General features: G+C 43.4%; 1 protein-coding gene and 1 pseudogene across 2 annotated transcripts in view; both read right to left on the minus strand.

Moving 5' to 3' along the window:
• The window catches only part of LOC148047315 (uncharacterized), a 94317-nt gene extending 78317 nt beyond the window's left edge, over positions 1 to 16000 (minus strand). Inside the window, exon 1 of the mRNA XM_087711447.1 lies at positions 15944 to 16000. Coding sequence (XP_087567573.1) covers positions 15944 to 16000 — 57 coding nt within the window. The remainder of the gene's footprint in view (positions 1 to 15943) is intronic.
• LOC106555309 (uncharacterized) lies at positions 10225 to 16013 on the minus strand (annotated as a pseudogene). Its single transcript, XR_015696098.1, has 2 exons — positions 15944 to 16013; positions 10225 to 11355 (listed from the first exon to the last, which is right to left on the minus strand). The product of XR_015696098.1 is annotated as an uncharacterized LOC106555309 (transcript).
• Positions 16014 to 18477: the final 2464 nt, after the last annotated feature.

Genomic DNA, 18477 nt, shown 5'->3' on the forward strand with positions numbered 1-18477 from the left:
GGCAGGAGGCGGTCTCTCAAGGTTTCACACTTAATGTCCAAATCTCACTTTACGTCTGCTTTATCCCCCCCTCTTCTAGACTCTATTAATACCCACAATTGAGTCTAGCCTGTTAGATTAAAAATACAAGCAGCATAATACAGAATAGCAAATTAAAGCACAATTTATAGCACATCAATACACATTTTAGAGCTTATCTTCCAGAATCACTTTCCCTTCTTCTAAGAGTGCAATTTGAATATAGGAGCTAGTATCTATCTGAAGCTTCATCTTCCATGAGGGTATGTGGGATTAGGCTTTCCATGAACATTAACTCCTTTTCAGCCCAGATCTCTTACACAGACCTCATAACGAGCTGTTTAAGCAAGGATATTACGCAAGGGATAATATCTTGCAATTCCACATAATAAAAGCAATAGCATTTGTTTAATCCAACCTGTTTCTGGTAGCCAAGAGAACCATTCAGAACCTTGTGGTCTTTAACCAATTGAGGGAGCTGGGTTTCGTAGTTCTTTAACTACCCCTCCCCAGGCTACTCCGGATTTATTCATATAGAAACAGCAATCTTCTCCCAGGAATACACACAGCCCACCTTTTTCAGCAGTTAAAAGATCTATGGCACGCCAGTTCACAATTAGGTTCAGGCTTTCTTGGAATTCTTCCGACCGCTGCCTGAACTGTGTAATGGAGTGGATCATTCCACCTACACCCGTTCCAACTGCAGTCCTTATTCTCAAGATCTCTAATAGCGGAATTAGGAGCAGCACTCTTTTCTGGACATGTCCCATGAGGGGTACAGGGAAGGTCTGTTCCCTACTTACCACCCATTTTAGGAAGGAGGTGTATTAGAGTGCATGTGCCAGTCCAATTGGTGGGTAAACATAGATATGCATTTCTCCCACATAGAAAGAAAACTCCATTTTCTCCTACACATATGCTGATGTTCATGGAGAAGGCATGGGCTCGGCGGTTCCTTCCATTAGTCCAGACTTGTAAGATTCCTGCTAGGAACATACCAGTCAGGGGTTGTAATGGAACTTCTTGATTAGGATCCATTAACTTATTCCTGAGGCCTGGTCCTTCAAAGAGATATTGCAAAAGTAAACACAAACTCCCATATTGGATTGTTTTGAAAGCCAAACGGGAAGTCAGGGTGGGTGGAATGGCCTTGGGCAGCTTCCAGTGGTCAGATTCCCCTCCCTTTGGTTAAAAAAACAAGTGGAGGTGACTTTCTGTTGGAAGATCTTGTGAGCAGAGGGAGACATGCTGTGAATCTATATTACATCTACAAGGATTTTCAGTTGCCTTTTTTCTTTTCTTTTCACCAAATACATTGACCTCTGCTTTGGAATTATTTGACAACGCAACCGTCAGCAATTCAGCTTTACGTTGCATCCTGTCCTCTTTCTGTCTTCACAAAGATCTTTCATGCAATTTCCATTTATTCAAGCCACACAGACCTTCGTGGCTTTCCTTTCTTGCTAACTGGAAGGCTCTTTCTCTGACTGGGCATGGATTCTATCTATTTGGCCCCTCCTTGACAATTCTTCCGGCAAGTCCCCTAGCCTCCCACTCTTTCTGTCTTTCTTCTCTGAAATTTGAGCCCAATTAACATACGTTTTGTATGCTTATTTCACAAGTTCAGAGATGCCTTTCCTGGCCCCCCCTTTTTGTCTTCTGTATTTTGTTTATTTGTTTATTTACCCTAATGTCATCTGCAGAGTGACCAATAAAGATCATATTGATCATTCTCTTACTTTCTTCAAGCTCAGGATCTAATGTGGTATTTTGCCTAAAGGTTTGATAAATGCATTCTAGGATTTCCCCTGTTGAATTTAATAGACCTTCTCTAAATTATTTACCTTTGTTGAATCCTAACAAAACTAAGGTCCAACTGTTTTTCAGCTGAATGGACTAGGTTCCCAATCTGGTTCCTTCAGTAACCATGTCCAGTCTGGATTTTTTTTTTCATGATCCTTCTGCAAAGGAGGGTCACATGGTTATCTTCACCAGCCTTCTTTTCTCTGGGGTTAATAAAATTTCCATCAGAATTTATGTCAGCTTAAGCAGACTGGTGAGTTCAGAAAAATGGATGCAAAAAGGACATGCATCTCATCTGGATTTTCTCTATAAGCAGGAATTTGATTTTTCCAATTATATAAATCAGCCATTGAGAATGGAGCATATCCACACCTTATGTAGCTTCCCCTCAGCTTCTGGCAATAAAATTTTCCTTAGGGGCAATTTGAGTTTTTGTCTCAACTGCTCCCTTGGACCAGGTTTGTGGTCCACTTGATCTGTTCCTTTTGTAACCTTTTTGATTTCCTTCCTCCTGGCCCCACCTAATGGGACCGTTTGTTCATTCTAACCAATATCTGATTCCACTTTTTGTCTCCCTTGGTCTCCTACCCCTTCAGTGTCAACCACTTCATGTTAAGGCTACACAGTTGGATGGCACTGATGTCAGAGACACACTCTCTCTTTCTCTTTTTAAACACTTAAACACATCAACAAAGACAAACATGCAAGCTAAAACATTGAGACTCTCTCTTTTTCTTTTGTTTCTTATCTCTTATCTATGTCTCCTTTGTGGATTCATACTAGGAGGGCAAAAATTCAGTATCCATATTCTACAATACCCTGCTACAACCAAAAACCCCTCATAATTGTCTCCTATTAGTTGGTTTTGTCGTTAAATCAAATCATTTAAAGACACAATAATTACAAGGATGAAACTTTTCTCATGTCCTTTTGGATTGGAGACATCTTAGTTTCAATTACCTTGAGGGTGCACAAAGACTTAGACACACCTAAGAATTTCAACAGACAGTACATCCAATTAATCAAGTCCAATAACCTAGGTCTTCCCATTCAATAGGCTTTACCTTTTTATTACCTGCTAAATTTCTTACTTTTGCTCAAAGTTATGCCCGATGTTCTATCTCCTTATGCACTAGACTGTTAATACCTGTCTCTACCCTGGGGTGTTCCATAATTTGGACTTCCCAGCTCACGCTGGCATATTTTTAAAAGTCCAAATTCTTGATCTCCCAGCCCACACTGGCATATTTTTAAAGATCAAAATATATGGTGACTTTCATTAACACATCATTTGCATCTGGGTGGGGCTCTTGATTCATCTCATGGTGGCCAGAATCTGATGCCCTACAGAAAGGCACCCTAAATCTTGGCACAATGTCTTTTAGTACACACAAAACCAAGAGATCTCTAAATCCCAATTTCTGGGAATATTGTGGGGAAATCTATTTGCCACCCAGCACCTGGGAGCCCTGTAGAAGGACTTCCAAAGGAAGTTTCCATCCTGTCTTTGGGTTGTTTTTTCAGAACTGAGACAGGCTGCAGCAACCTGATTAACAACAGCATATGTGTCTCTCACTACCGATCCCTGCAAACAACCTCCTTGAGGCTTGTGCAATGGGGGGAGGATAATTTCTCTGCCAGAGACTTTACTAAAACTTTTCTGAAGGTTTTTTCAACACGTGTTGGAGGGGCGTTCGAGGAACGCTCCCCACCCTCCCATGTTCTATTTCTAACACACATTTTGCTGACCTGCGGCCCCAGAGCTCACGGCCACCAACAGGAAATGCTGCAGATTAACCACCCACAAAAACCTAGAGCCTCATTAGGATATGCCGGTTCCGTTTGGAAGGGACGCTATCCCGGGCCCAGGGAGGACAATCGGGCCCCCTTTTCCACTCCTAACCGAGTGGGTCTACAATTCTTTTGATACTTGCCTGCAGGCGTCTTCTTTCTCAGCTGGCGTAATTTTTTATTAACTTGTCCTGTCCCTGGTCAGATTCTTGGATCGGTGGTGTCCTCCGGATGCCCAAGAGAGGTCATCAGTCTTCTTCCAGAGAAAGGTCTCTGTGGCGCCTGAAGATGGGCGAGATGGCCTCGATGGGGCACCGGTCGGTCCATTCCATCCTCAGCGAAATATCACTCTAATTCCTGCCTGGCTCGCCAGAATATGTTGCAGAAAATGACAGGTGTTAGACTTCTCAGGATACAGGAAAAGTTTATTTGGCAGCCAGGTTCAGAAAGCTAGCCCATGGCTAGCATTGCAAGTTGTGAACAACCTAAATTATCGAAGCATGCATTCTTATACATTCTCAAAAGCATTGCAACACGGAAATACTTAACACATTTCTTAGTGGTTACCTTGAGGAGAAAGCCTTATAAGGAGATGGGATCTTACTTCTCCTTTTGTTTATGGAGTAGTGTCATTAACGAACTTTAATTGAACCTTGGACTTTTGAAATCTTGTGGTTAGGCACTGGCTTCCTGTTTCTTTTGCAAGTTGCAATTCTGCCTATGTGGCTTTAATATAGAAGTAAAAGGGCTCTAAGAGGCTGTCCAGCCTGACCCAGTAGGTTTCACACTTAATGTCCAAATCTCACTTTACGTGTGCTTTACCTGGAAACCCAGCTTGTGTTTTGAGGTTCTTGGGAACTCTCACCTGAATGGGAGGCAGATGGGACACAGGCAGAAAGGCCACAATCAGAAATATGATTTTAATTTATTTAATTTATATTTCTTTAATTCAATACATACAACTTCCCTTCTCAAACTATTTGCTCAGCCTCACGGCAAAGGGGGAACAGAAAGGGCAGAGACCCCTCCAGCTCTCCAACTGTATCACCGTCAGCAAAAAGGAGATCCTATCCCTCTACATAGGGCTTTAGTGAGATATCATTTGGAATACTGTCCATTTCTGGAAAACTCACTTTAAAATAGCAGTAGACTTATATACCGCTTCATAGGGCTTTCAGCCCTCTCTAAGCGGTTTACAGAGAGTCAGCATATTGCCCCCAACAATCTGGGTCCTCATTTTACCCACCTCGGAAGGATGGAAGGCTGAGTCAACCCTGAGCCGGTGAGATTTGAACCGCTGAACTGCTGATCTAGCAGTAGCCTGCAGTGCTGCATTTAACCACTGCGCCACCTCGGCGCAGTGGTTAAATACTTATCAAAAGTATTGATAAGATTGTGGGAGTCCAGAGATGGGCAACATGGGGGAAGGCAAAAAAAGATCACCACAAAGTTAGGACAAAGAGCCCATGAGCTACATTTTCTAATCAGCATCACTATAACCATGTTCTCATAGCTTTCTTTCTCAGTTATTACTTACATCATGTGAAGCAGGGTGGAAAGGCAGATTTTGACAATATTAAGCAAAGCAACAAAAGCTGAAACAATAGTAAGGGATTCAGGGCGAATTGCATTTCTGACTACAGCTCTGCTCTAGAGGATCTATTCATCAGAGGGAGTTTCTTGGAATAGCAATAGCAATAGCAGTTAGTCTTATATACTGCTTCATAGGGCTTTCAGCCCTCTCTAAGCGGTTTACAGAGTCAGCATATTGCCCCCAACAATCCGGGTCATTTTACCCACCTCGGAAGGATGGAAGGCTGAGTCAAACCTGAGCCGGTGAGATTGAACAACCGAACTGCCGAACTAGCAATCAGCTGAAGTAGCCTGCAGTACTGCACTCTAACCACTGCGCCACCTCGCCCACCGCCACCGCCATGATTGGGGGATCTCCACCACTTAAAAAGTGACAGTCACACATCACTTTCAGGCCAAATGATAACCTTAACCTCCACTGATGCTCATGTTTGCTTTAAAACCTCCAACCTGGCAAAAAAGCACAAGGATTGAGGAATCAACATCGGAATAGAGCAGGAAGGGAATTTGGGAGTTTTTCTAATCCAGCTCAAGCAGGAGATCCTATATCATTGCCGACAAGTGGCTATCCACTTCTTAAAAACCTCCAGTGATGAAGCATCCACAATGTCTGAAGACAAGCTGTTCCACCAGTTAATTGTCCTCACTGCAAGGAAGATTCTTGTTAATTCCAGATTGCTTCTCTCCTTGATTAGTTCACATGCATTGTTTCTTGTCCTGCCCCCTAGTGCTCTGGAAAATAAATTGACTTTCTCCTATTTGTGGCAACCTCTCAAGTACTGTAATGCTGCTTTATGTGACTCCTAATCAGTGGTGAGGCTGAAATAATTTAACAACCGGTTCTTCTTAATGATTGGCTGGGGTGGTGGTGGCTGGGGGGGGGTCATGTGACTGAGGGGGCACTGTTGACTGTACATCACTCACGTGGGTGGAGCCCAATAGTGGATTCTGGATTCCGTTCCAACCAGTATCGTTGGAAGAGCCTTGGCATCACCTACATGCACGCGCAAAGTGCGTGCATGCATCATACTTACCTGTGACGCTTCCTCAAGCCTCCACGACACTCCAGCTGCTCGGTGGAGTGTCGCACGGGCGACATACGCACAATGCATGTGTGCAGAAGCGCCAAATGCTTAAAGTACAGATAAGGAGCGAGGGTGGGCAGGTGGGCCCTCCGGAGCACCGTACCGGAACAGTATCCGGTGTTTGGGGCAGGCTCTGGTACACCTATACCGGGGCGTACCATCTGCAACCCACCACTGGTGGAGCCAGGCAGGGTTGGGGAGGGAAGTCAGGGATGAGGGGGCAGAGGAAATAAAGATTAAATCTGTGTGTGTGTGAGAGAGAGAGAGGGGGGGGGGAGGGAGGGAGGGAGGGAGAGAGAGAGAAAAAAGAAGAAAAACAAGGAAATTCAAGGAAATTAAATACTTTAAATCTTGGCTAATTGTGAAGAGATATAACTAACTGGGGAGGTTTTAATAGCTTCTTAAATTGTTATAAAATAGAGCTTCAGGTATGAAGAATTATTTTTGTTGCTAAAAATGTGCGTGAATCTTTAATAGCCAATAAAGAGACAGGAAGTTTATTCAAACACATTGGGGGGGGGGGAATAGAAGGAACTGAAGGTAGAAATTTAAAGGAAATGCAAGAAGGTAAAAATATAGAGAAAGAATTAAAAAACGGGAATCAATTCCAACATTACAGAAATTCATGGTAATGTAGAAAGAGTAGAGCGAAAGGGGGAAAACCCTCCCTCCCAAAAGAAACAATTAAAAAGACAAAAAGGGAAATACTTTGAAAAGAGGAAACTCTGGTGAGGGGTGTCCAAACAATATAACAAAAAGAGATAGAAGGGATACAGAAGAAAAAGTATAACGCACATAAAAATAAAAAAAAGAGAACTAAGACTTCAAGGGAGTGGGATAAAAGACAAATTTAAAAAACCATTAAAGAATGGGCTTAAAAAGACTCAAGAGATGATGGATAATGAGAAAAAAATGAGAAAAATATTAATAGAAGGGAGGAATAGTAATAGAGTAAATATTAGCAAATATATACAATAAGGTAGACCAGTAGATGGGAATGTGAAAGTAGGCAATTTAATAATATTATTAATTTTGATTGTAATTCAAATTAAATTGGGAATTAAAATTTTTTGTAATTTGGAATGGGGAACTTGAGAGATACTTCCGGGAATGAAGAAACGTGGTAAACAACTGGCGTAATTGTAGGAGAGGAGAAATATAGGGCGTATAGTGATGTATAATGGGAAGATTAGAATATATTGGAACTATGAATATGAATGTGATGTATACGATGTGACCTGGTCAACACTCTGTCCATAAAGTAGGTATGGTGGGGAAAAGAAAATTTTGTAATAGAACTTGTTTTTTAAAAAAAACAAAAACAAAATAAGGAATTTATACTCACCAAGAGGGCACAATTCCACAACCGTGTGCAAGCCTCTTTGGTTAGGGGTTCAGGTCAGGCTGTGATTGAACCAGCAATTGACCAGGTTGAGGTTACTGGATGAAATTTTCCAGGAGCACTCTTGATGTTGCCACTGGCCTCCTCCGGTTTCTTCTGTCCACCGTAAGTGAAGTGAAGTTCACCGTACTAAACTTCAAAGCTTGTGAAGAGCTGAATGCAGATACCTTGAAGGAACAATGCCTTCAAGCCGCATGTTGGGTGCCAGAAAATGTAAGGTCCCAGAAGTTTCCCTGAGCCACTGAGATGCCAGTGAGATTTGAGATGAGGCTTGCAAAAAAAAAAATCAGCTTTTATTTATGGCCAAAGGAAAAGCTGGGTGACAAAACTATATCCAAAATGTACAGACAAAATGCAAGTAAGGAATAGTCACACCCCTGTGAGAGTGGCTCGGAGTATTATATACATTGTACGTCGATAGAAACAAAGTTCACCCAATCAGAGACGAAGTTTAGTTACCGATGTGGTCTTTAAAGCGTTCTTTGTTCAGGCCCCCGTTTCTGTCCACCTTATCTATTGAGTATTCCTATAGCCTTGTGTTCTGACCCCCCTCCTCCGTCCAGTAACGAATGCCGAGACAAGCTTAACTGGAATGTCACAGCACTTTATTAGCAAGAAACCAAAACCTCGGTGGCTGAAAGCCAAGCATAACAAACAGACAAGAACCTTGGCAGCAACTCAGACTTCGACAGATAATAACTTCTCCAGCGTTAGGAATGACATTGAATCCTGCAAAACCAGGCTCCTCCCAGTCTCTCTTTAAATACTATCTTGAGAGGAGCCTAATTACAATCACCTGGGTCCAATTATCTTTGGTAACTCCGTAGCTGCTCTCTACATCGACCTGGCATTGCCAGGCATCCAGGAACAACTCCCTTGGCTCCTCCCCTCTGCTCCAATGCATGACGTCCAGATCACACTCCCTTGTCTCCTCCCCACTGGTCCAAGGCTCAGGCGCCTCCTGGTGGCCAACCAGCCTCTCTGCGCCCTGCTCGGAGTCGGAGCCCTGTCCAGGGTCCTCCACATCCTCCAGAGCTGACTCATAGGCCCCCTCGCTGTCAGAGTCTGGTGGCAGCTCCAACGGCTCCTGCTGGGCCACAACAGCCTTGTAGGGGCAGTTCCCGCTCCCCCTTTGCCAAGTTATTTATTCAGCAGAATGCTTTCAGGATTCAGAATTTATGAGGCAGAAATAATTCCTATCCTGGTTCTTTTATCTATAGGGTCTGATATTCCTGGGTAAGTTCTTCTATATTTTCAAGGATGTGCCTAGCTTTGAAGCCAAGGATAGAAGCGAAACACGGCAGTGGGATAACAAACTTTGCACTAATGCCAACCAGTATTATTACAATTTAATGAGCTAGAATTAGTTCCTAATAACTAATTTCTGACAGTATACAATAATATAAGCAGAAGTCAATAACAAATCTCAATTCATAACAAATGATTTCTATAGTATGTCATATCAGAAACAAACAGAAAATATTGGTTTAATTAGTATCAGTTATATAGTACCACAAGCAATTCATAATAAAAGCAAATAGCCAATATTAGTTTTTCATATACTCCTTCGGTCGGAAGGAAGGAAGGAAGGAAGGAAGGAAGGAAGGAAGGAAGGAAGGAAGGAAGGAAGGAAAAAGGGAGTATCATCAATTGCCATTGTAACTTTGAATGTCTGCCAGAAAGCTACAACTGTTCTGCATTTGAGTAAATGAGTTCAAGTAGCACTTTTTTTTTTACACAACTGTGTGAAAAATATTACTATGGCACTGAAAAAATGGTAACTGCAAAATAAGTAAACAGTGTGACCAGACAGCTGTGAAGGCAAACAAAATTCTAGGATGCATCACCAGATGTATCACCATCAAGAAAAAGGAAGTCCTAACCCGCAACATAGGGCTTCAGTCAGATCCCATTTGGAATATTGTGTCCAGTTCTGGAGACCTCACTTAAAAAAAGATATTGATAAGATTGTATGAGTCCAGAGATGGGCAACATGAGGGAAGGCACCACAAAATTAAGACTAAGCGCCTAGGAGTTGCATTTTCTAACTCAGCATCACTAATTCTCCAAAAGATAATGAATAGAACCTAAGGAAATAGGTTATTTGCCTTTACTGGGATTGATACTACAAGGGAACTTGGAGCTCTTCTAGTCCAGCTCAAGCAGGAGATCCTATAAAATTTAAGACAAGTGATTGTCCAGTCTCTTCTTAAAAACGCCGAGAGATGAAGCACCTGCAATGTCTGAAGGAAAACTGTTCCATTGGTTAATTGTCCTTTGCTGCCAGCAAATTCCAGGTTGCTTCTCCTTGATTAGTTTCCATCCACTTTCTTGTTTTGCCCTCTGGTACTTTGGAAAGAAAACATATAGAGACATGGTGGGTCAGTGGTTGGAATGCAGTACTAAAGGCTGATTGCCCAGAGCCAGGAGTTTGATTCTGACAGGCTCATGGTTGATTCATCCTTTCATCCTTCTGAGGTCGCTAAATGAGGACCCGGATTGCTGGGGACATATGCTGATTTTGTAAACTGCTCAGAGACTATGGTAAAGTATTGTGGAGTGGTATATATAGCTATTGCTATATACTTTCTCCCGAGTGTGAATCCTTTTATGAAAAGTAAGATTACCATTCTGAACAAAACACTTTCAACATTCCATGCATTTATATGGCTTCTCTCGTGTGGATCATCATATGGGAAATAAGATTACTTCTTTGAGCAAAGGTCTTTCCACATTCCATGCATTTAAATGGCTTCTCCCCTGTGTGGATCATCTTATGGGAAATAAGATGACCTCTTTGAGCAAAGGTCTTTCCACATTCCATGCATTTAAATGGCTTCTCCTCTGTGTGGAATTTTTTGTGACTTCTAAGTCCCCTGCTCTGAGTAAATGTTTTTCCACACTCCATGCATTCAAATGGCTTCTCTCGTGGGTGGTTCTTTTTGTGACTTTTAAGTCCACTGCTCTGAGTAAACGTCTTTCCACACTCCATGCATTTATATGGCTTCTCCCCTGTGTGAATCCTTTCATGGGAAATAAGAGTATCTCTTTGAGCAAAGGTCTTTCCACATTCCATGCATTTATATGGCTTCTCCCCTGTGTGAATCCTTTCATGGGAAATAAGAGTATCTCTGTGAGCAAAGGTCTTTCCACACTCAATGCATGTATATGGTTTCTCTCCCGTGTGGATCTTTTTGTGGTTAGTAAGTACACCACTCCAAGCAAAAGTCTTTCCACACTCCATGCATTTATATGGTTTCTCCCCTGTGTGGATCCTTTTATGGGAAATAAGATTACTATGATTGCTGAACCTGTTACCACACTCTCTGCATTTATATGGCTTTTCCCCAGTGTGAGTCCTTTTATGGCAAGTAAGATGCCCGCTACTTCTAAAACATTTTCCACATTCTGAACATTTATATGGTTTCTCTTTTATGTCAATCATTTTCTGAGTTGTAGGAAAATCATATGGTTTTTCTTGTTGGGCAAGAAAATCTTGCATCGGTGCATCAGTGGAAGATGAGCTTTCCTGATTCCAATTATTTAACTGGTTTCTCTTAAAGCTTTTGAGTTCCATTCGAATTCCAAACTTCTCCATTCCATCTTTAGCATTGATCGCTTGGAACAGTTCACAGGAATCTTGATTCTCCTGCCCATTATTACCTTCAAAGCAAAAGAGAAATGAAAATGATAATAAGATTGGAGAAAAAGATCAAACTGTAGAAAGTCAAGTGAATTTTTTTCTGAGTTTCTGCAAAATTCCACTAGGTTGTATGTTTGCATGCTTACAACAGTGATTTGTCTCATTGGAGAAAATGATGAATCCGCATACAGACTGGAGGTTGAATAACTAGCTATGTGGTGTGACTGGAACACACTCAAAACCATAGAAATGGTGGTAGACTTTAGGAGAAACTCTCCCATACTCCCACCTCTTACAATACTAGGCAACATAGTATCAACAGTAGAGACCTTCAAATTTCTAGGTTCTATCATATCTCAAGACTTAAAATGGACACCTAATATCAAAAAAACACAACAAAAAATGTTCTTTCTGCGCCAACTCAGAAAGCTCAAACTGCCCAAGAAGCTGCTGATACAGTTCTACAGAGGAATTATTGAGTCTGTCATCTGCACCTCTATAACTTCTTGGTTTGGTTCTGCAATCCAACAAGACAGACACTGCAGCAAAAACAATTACTACCAACCTGCCTTCCATTGTGGATCTGTATACTGCACAAGTCAAAAAGAGGGCTGTGAAAATATGTACAGGCCCCTCATATCCTAGATATAAATTGTTTCAACTCCTACTCTCAATACGACGCTATAGAGACCAGAACAACTAGACATAAGAACAGTTTTTTCCCGATCGCCATCACTCTGCTAAACAAATAATTCCCTCAATACTCTCAAACTATTTACTAAGTCTGCATTACTGTTACTATTAATCTTCTCATCCTTCCTATCACCAAAGTGGAACTGTGAAACTTTATCTTGACTACGGAAAAAGATAATTTGGAACTGTGAAAACTATTAATGAGTGTTTGTTTTTCTACACTGTTTTGATTTTCTAAAGCTGTGGAAGATAATAAATTTTCGACTTGGTTTGGATTGGACTAATATTAGAATTGGACATTAGAATCTGGAAATTAAAAAAAAAGGATTGGTTTAGGTTTAGGTTTAGATTTATTGTATTTATATGCCGCCCTTCTCCCAAGGACTCAGGGCGGCGTACAACATTAAAAAAAATAGAATATCCAACCCAATTAAAATTAAACATTTTAAATTTTTTGATTAAAATTAACAGTAATCAATACTGTATTTTGTTTTGTTCAGGCCAGGCTGGCTTGCTGGAAAAGCCAACTTTTTAGGGCGGGTCGGAAGGACCGGAGGTCGGGGATTATACGAAGCTCCGGGGACAGCTCATTCCAGAGGGAAGGCGCTCCCACAGAGAAGGCTCTCCCCCTGGAGGTCGCTAGCTGACACTGTCTGGCCGACGGCACCCTGAGGAGGCCAACTCTGTCTGATTGTACAGACTTTAAGTTCTAATTAAATGTGATATAATTTAAAAGTTTTAAAAATTTGTTAAATTTGTTAAATTGACAATCTGAAGCCTTGGATATATGATGAATTATTCGAGATGCTAAAAAATGCGTATGAAACTTTAAAAGGCAATAAAACTTGGGGATTATCTATACCCTGGGATGCTCTGAGTCACATTGCATTAGGCCTTCATTCTTGAATTGGGAGAATACTCTTCCATGGCCTGAGGTGAAAGTTCTTTTCTCACACAATTTGGGGAGGTTTCAGAGAACAAATGACAACACATTTCTCTCACACAAGGGTGAAATTTAGCAGATTCTGACGGGGCCTGGAGAACCAGTAACGGAAATTTTGAGTAGTTCGGAGAACTGGCAAATACCACCTCTGTCTGGCCTCAGAGTGGGGTGGCAATGGGGATTTTGCAGTATCCTTCCCCTGCCATACCCACCAAGCCACGCCCATAGAACCGGTAGTAAAAAAATTTGAATTTCACCACTGCTGTCACATGACCTCCAGAGGATATATAAAAGCACACCTCCTTCTTTTCAACCTCCACAGATAAGGTAGAAGAGAAATGGAAAATATACAGATAAGAAATGGCAAAGAAAGCATATAGGCAAAGAGACATTGACTCTTTCCTTCCTTGGAATATGAGAAGGCCAGATTCTTTTCTTCTTCCTCACAGATGATATCAGAGACGATATCTGATTAGTGATTTTTCAATTATAAAACTATGATCTGTTTCCTTGAACTCTCTGATTGGGGACTAGAAAACTCTTACCCAGGGAGACCACATTCCTATGGTTTTCAAGCATGACTTCCGAATGCAGCACTTTTTGGTCAGGATCCAGCTGAGACCATTCCTCCTCAGAGAAATACACAGCCACCTCCTCAAAGGAAACCAGACTCTCCTGAACATGGAAAAAAGAACACAACAGGAGGATTTGCAATGTCTGTTCATCTTCATCAATGATTTACACAAGATGATAGAAGGAGGACTCATCAAATTTGTAGACAAGACTAAATTGACAGGAATAACTCTGGAAGATAAGCTCGAGATATAGAAGGATCGGGTTTGGCCCCATCTAAAAAACTGAAAACCGTTGAGAAATCTAAGGTTCAACACTAGAACCTACAACGGGGATCTTGGAGTCCTAGTGGACAATCACTTAAACATGACTCAGCACTGTGCTACAGTTGTCAAAAAAAAACAAAACCCAGTGCAATCATTTGATTGAGGATGCTTAATGCGATGCATTAAGAGAGGGATAGAATCAAGATCACATGAAGTGTTCGTACCACTGTATAATGCCTTGGTAAGATCACACATGGAATATTGCATCCAGTTTTGGTTGCCACAATGTAAAAAAGATCTTGAGACTCTAAAATACAAAAAAGAGCAAGCAAAATGATTAGGGTCCTGGAGGCTAAAACATGCTGGAATTGGGTATGTCTAGTTTAATGAAAAGAAGGACTATGGATGATACGATAAGCAGTGTTCCAATATCTAAGGGGCTGCTACAAAGAAGAGGAGGCCAACCTCTTCTCCAAAAAGCACCTGAAGGCGGGACAAGAAGCAATGGATGGAAGCTAATCAAGGAGAGAACCAACCTACAAGTAAAGATAAATTTCCTGACAGTGAGAACAATTAATCAGTAGACTGACTTGCCTCCAGAAGGTGTGGATGCTCCAGTACTGGAGGGGGTTAAAAAGAAATTGGACAGCCATTTATCTGAAATGTTATAGGCCACAGCTTCCTGTCTGAGCAGTGGGTTGGCCTAGAACCATGATGGCAAACCTATGGCACATGTGCTGGAAGTGGCATGCAGAGCCATCTCTCCAGGCATGTGAGCCGTCACCCATTACTCTTCCAGGTTCCGGCATAACGGCCAGCTGGTCTTCACGTGTGCCAGAAAGTGGCAGAGCAGCCACCAGTTGCGTAGGCAAACACCAGGAATATGACCTTGATTTTCGTCATGAGCATGCAACCCAGCCACCTAGTCTTCCGGTTTCTGCCCTGCATGCACGCATAAAGGCCAGTGCGCATGTGTGCACCAGAAACCAGAAGACCATATTCCCAGCATGCTCATGCACATCAGGGCTGCTCTTCCCCTTTCTGGTGCTCCTGCACTTGTGAAGACCAGGTGGCTGGTGTGCCGGAACCTAGAAGAGCAAGGGGAACAGAGCCAGGGCTTCCCGCCCTCCCCGCCCAAGCGGGCTTCTTGCACAGCCCCAGCCCCCCAGCTACAGTCTGGAGCACCTGGGTGGCTCGGCCACATGGGGCAGCAGGGCAGCATTTTCTGGCTGGGCAGCCGGCTGCCCTGCCCACTGCTACTGCCAGGAAAATGGCAGTGCGAGAACTGCCGCCGCCAGGGGCGAGGGGGAGCACTGGAACTGTGAAGACCAAGGGCAGCAGAGCTGCCATCCAGGACAGGCGGCAGTGCTGCTTCCCCGGAAATGGCAGAAGCAGCAGGCAGGGCAGCCAGCCACCCAGCCAGCAAATGCTGCCCCATGCAGGCCAGGTGCTCCAGACCGCAGGCATGTGTTAGTGCCACAGGGTGGAGAAATGGGTTGGTGCAAGAAGCCCACTCAGGCGAGGATGGAAGGAAACCCCAGCCCACCTATCCTTGCCGCCACGCCCTCACCCCAGTGATGGCAATTGTGGCGCTTCCAACCAGGATGCTGAAGTAGCCAGGAGGAAGAGGATCCGCCGTGGGGGAGGCGAGCTGCTCTAAGAGGGCTGGGGGTGAGTGCAGCACCTCACGCATGGAGATGCGTCAGCCAGGAAGCGGTCGCGGAAAGTGATTTGGCCATGTGATTTTTTTGGGTTGAGCGGAAAACTTCTGTTTGTAATTAGGTGAAAGCCACGGGACCTTTCAGAGCTGGTTTTCACCAGATTTGTGCCAATTTGATATTTCCAATAAAGCTTTCTTTGAGGAATACACTTGCCTCGGAGTTTTGCTTGAAATGGATTTATTAGTTGCGACACTGACAAACATATCCTAAAAAGAATCTGAGGGTAGAAATGACAAACCAGTGTCTCCAAGTTATAGTCTAGAGAGGACGTTAAGCTGGCTGACAGCAACTTGAACGTACTATTATGCTGTCCATGTCACACAGGAAGACAAAAATAATCCAGTCAGAAGAAGAAGGGGGAAGTAAAAGGAGGAAAGGAGAATACAAATCTAATAACTTTTCCCTTTCTTACTTGATTTGGAGGTTCAACCACTGTTTGAGTTTCATCGCAAAAACTAGAAAACTTCATTCTTTGTTTCTCTGTAAGGATAAAATAATTTCAAAATGCACAATAAAATAGGAGGATGTATTCTATAATAAAGAAGAGATAATGAAGGTAAGACAGATGGGTAATCAGAGGATCTTTCATTACCTCCTGAGGTGTCCCGACTTGGATCTTCCCAATGGTTCCTCCTGAAAAATAGCTTCTCGGGGTTTTTTGATGGATTCTTTTTTCCCTCAGGATCTCTGATTTCCACAGTAAAGCACTTCAAATAGGGGGAAGGAAAAGAAGAGAGAGAATTAATGTACATCACACGACATAAAGTGGATTCCTATGTTCGGAACACAACTTCAAAGCCCCAAATATCCACCAGTGAGGTTGAGTGAGAAAACAATGGAACAATGTCCTACAAGAATTCGAGGAATATTGCATATATTATGAATTTCAGAAGTTTGGGAAGAAGGGTGAAGTGTTCAAACATATTCTCTATTCCCTTCCCATCTTTTACCTGTAACTCAACCTGCTCCTTCTGCTTCTCTGCCTGGCTCAGGAGGAAGCCTTCAGCCAAGGCCACTGCCTGGGAGCTGGTCTCTGCTCCACACTCCGCACCCAGCCCTCCATCTCTGGGGGCAGGATAGCCAGGAGCTGCTCCAGAACCACCAGGTCCAGCATCTGGGCTTTGGTGTGCTTATCTGGTCTCAGCCATCGTCTGCAAAAGTCATGGAGTCGCCTGCAAAGTCCTCGAGGACCCTCAGCCTCCTGGTACTGGATGAACCTCCAGGGCTGAACTTCTGAAGGGAGGATCGTTTCCTCCTCCAGAATCTTCTGCTCAATCCTTATCCAGAGTTTCCCCCCCTTCCCAGGCTGAGCAGGTGAAGGGCCTTTTCTGCTTCCCTCCTTGGCAAAAGGTTGTGTCGCCATCCTTTCTCTGTCCTGCAGAGCAACTCCAGGTGGGTCCAAGGACTCTGGTGGGTCTCCAGATGCCTTTTCCTTCACGGGACCATTTCTGGTGTCCCAGGACGGATCCCTGCAAGTTATTCCGCTCTTTTTTCCCCCAAAAGAAAAGTTTGGTTTGCAAAGATTTCAAATGGCTTCCAGTTTCTGTATCTGAGATGGAAGGAAAAAGAAAAGCCAAGAATTAGAAAGTGGAATTCAGCCACTGAACAACCTCCAGCCAACATGTCCGGAGCCCCCAGTGGGTCATCCCAGCGCAGGGCCGGGAAGGAGGCAGCTGGAGAGGCCGCCCCGCTTCTCTCCTCTCCTGCCGACCCTCCCCTCACTCGGGCTCTTTCCCGGACACATGTAAGGAAAGGGAGCCCCGAAGCCCCGCCGCCTTCCTGGCATCCCCGCTTCTTCCGTTTCCCCTACATGGAGAGGGTGGCTGTGCAACATGGGACCCGGGAAGAGGCCCCTTCCTCAATCGCAGCACGTCTGCATCTCCCTCCGCCAGACTCACCCGCAGCCTCTCCCCCTCCTGCGGAATCCCAGGGGTTAAGGAGAGCGTGTGTGGCGCCCTAGAGCGGCAAGCCTTTATGATGTCACTTCCTTCGGAGACGCCTATGGAAAGGCAGCTAGATGTTCGCCCTCCAGTGAAGCAATAAGGAAGCGCCCGGATTTCCCTTCTCTTGGAGGAGGGCGCCCCCTGGTGGATTTGCCACGAACTACCAGAGACATTGACTCTTTCCTGCCTTGCAGTATCAGAAGACCAAATACTTTCCTACTCACTCCCAGAAGCCGGTATCAGATTAGTGATTAGTGTGGAAGGACACAAAAATAATGCAGTCCAAAGAAGGGGGGAAATGGGAGAGAGCACTCAGCACATCCACTTCACTAGAGCAGTGTTTCTCAACCTTGGCAACTTGAAGATGTCCGGACTTCAACTCCCAGAATTCCCCAGCCAGCGAATGCTGGCTGGGGAATTCTGGGAGTTGAAGTCCGGACATCTTCAAGTTGCCAAGGTTGAGAAACACTGCACTAGAGAATACAAATCTAATAACATTTCCCTTTCTTACTTGGTTTAGAGTTTGACCACGGTCATAAAAACCAGAAAACTCAATTCTCTGTTTCTCTGTAAGGAATAAATAATTTCAAAATAAATAATTAACAAAATATTTATTTATTTTAGACAATTTATATGCCGCTTATTTGCACATGGCGACTCGGCAGCTTACAAAATATAAAACCCGTATAAAAACAGTAAAACTAATAAAAACAGAATTATATGATGCATTAAACCAGTGGTAGTCAACCTGGTCCCTACCGCCCACTAGTGGGCATTCCAGCTTTCATGGTGAGCGGTAGGGGTTTGCTGTAACTTTGCTTTATAAATTTTATAAAGTTACTTCCCTACTTTATAAATCACCATGACTGTGGAACCGGTGGGCAGTTAGAAAATTTTACTACTAACAGAGATACAAAAGTGGGCAGTAGGTATAAAAAGGTTGATTACCCCTGCATTAAACTAATAAAATCACCCACACACACCGCCTGGGCGACAGCACCTC

This window comes from Thamnophis sirtalis, unplaced genomic scaffold (genome assembly GCF_051295495.1).
Source record: "Thamnophis sirtalis isolate CommonGarterSnake01/CBP01778 unplaced genomic scaffold, rThaSir2_p1.2 scaffold_3, whole genome shotgun sequence".
NCBI classification, from domain to species: Eukaryota; Metazoa; Chordata; class Lepidosauria; order Squamata; family Natricidae; genus Thamnophis; species Thamnophis sirtalis.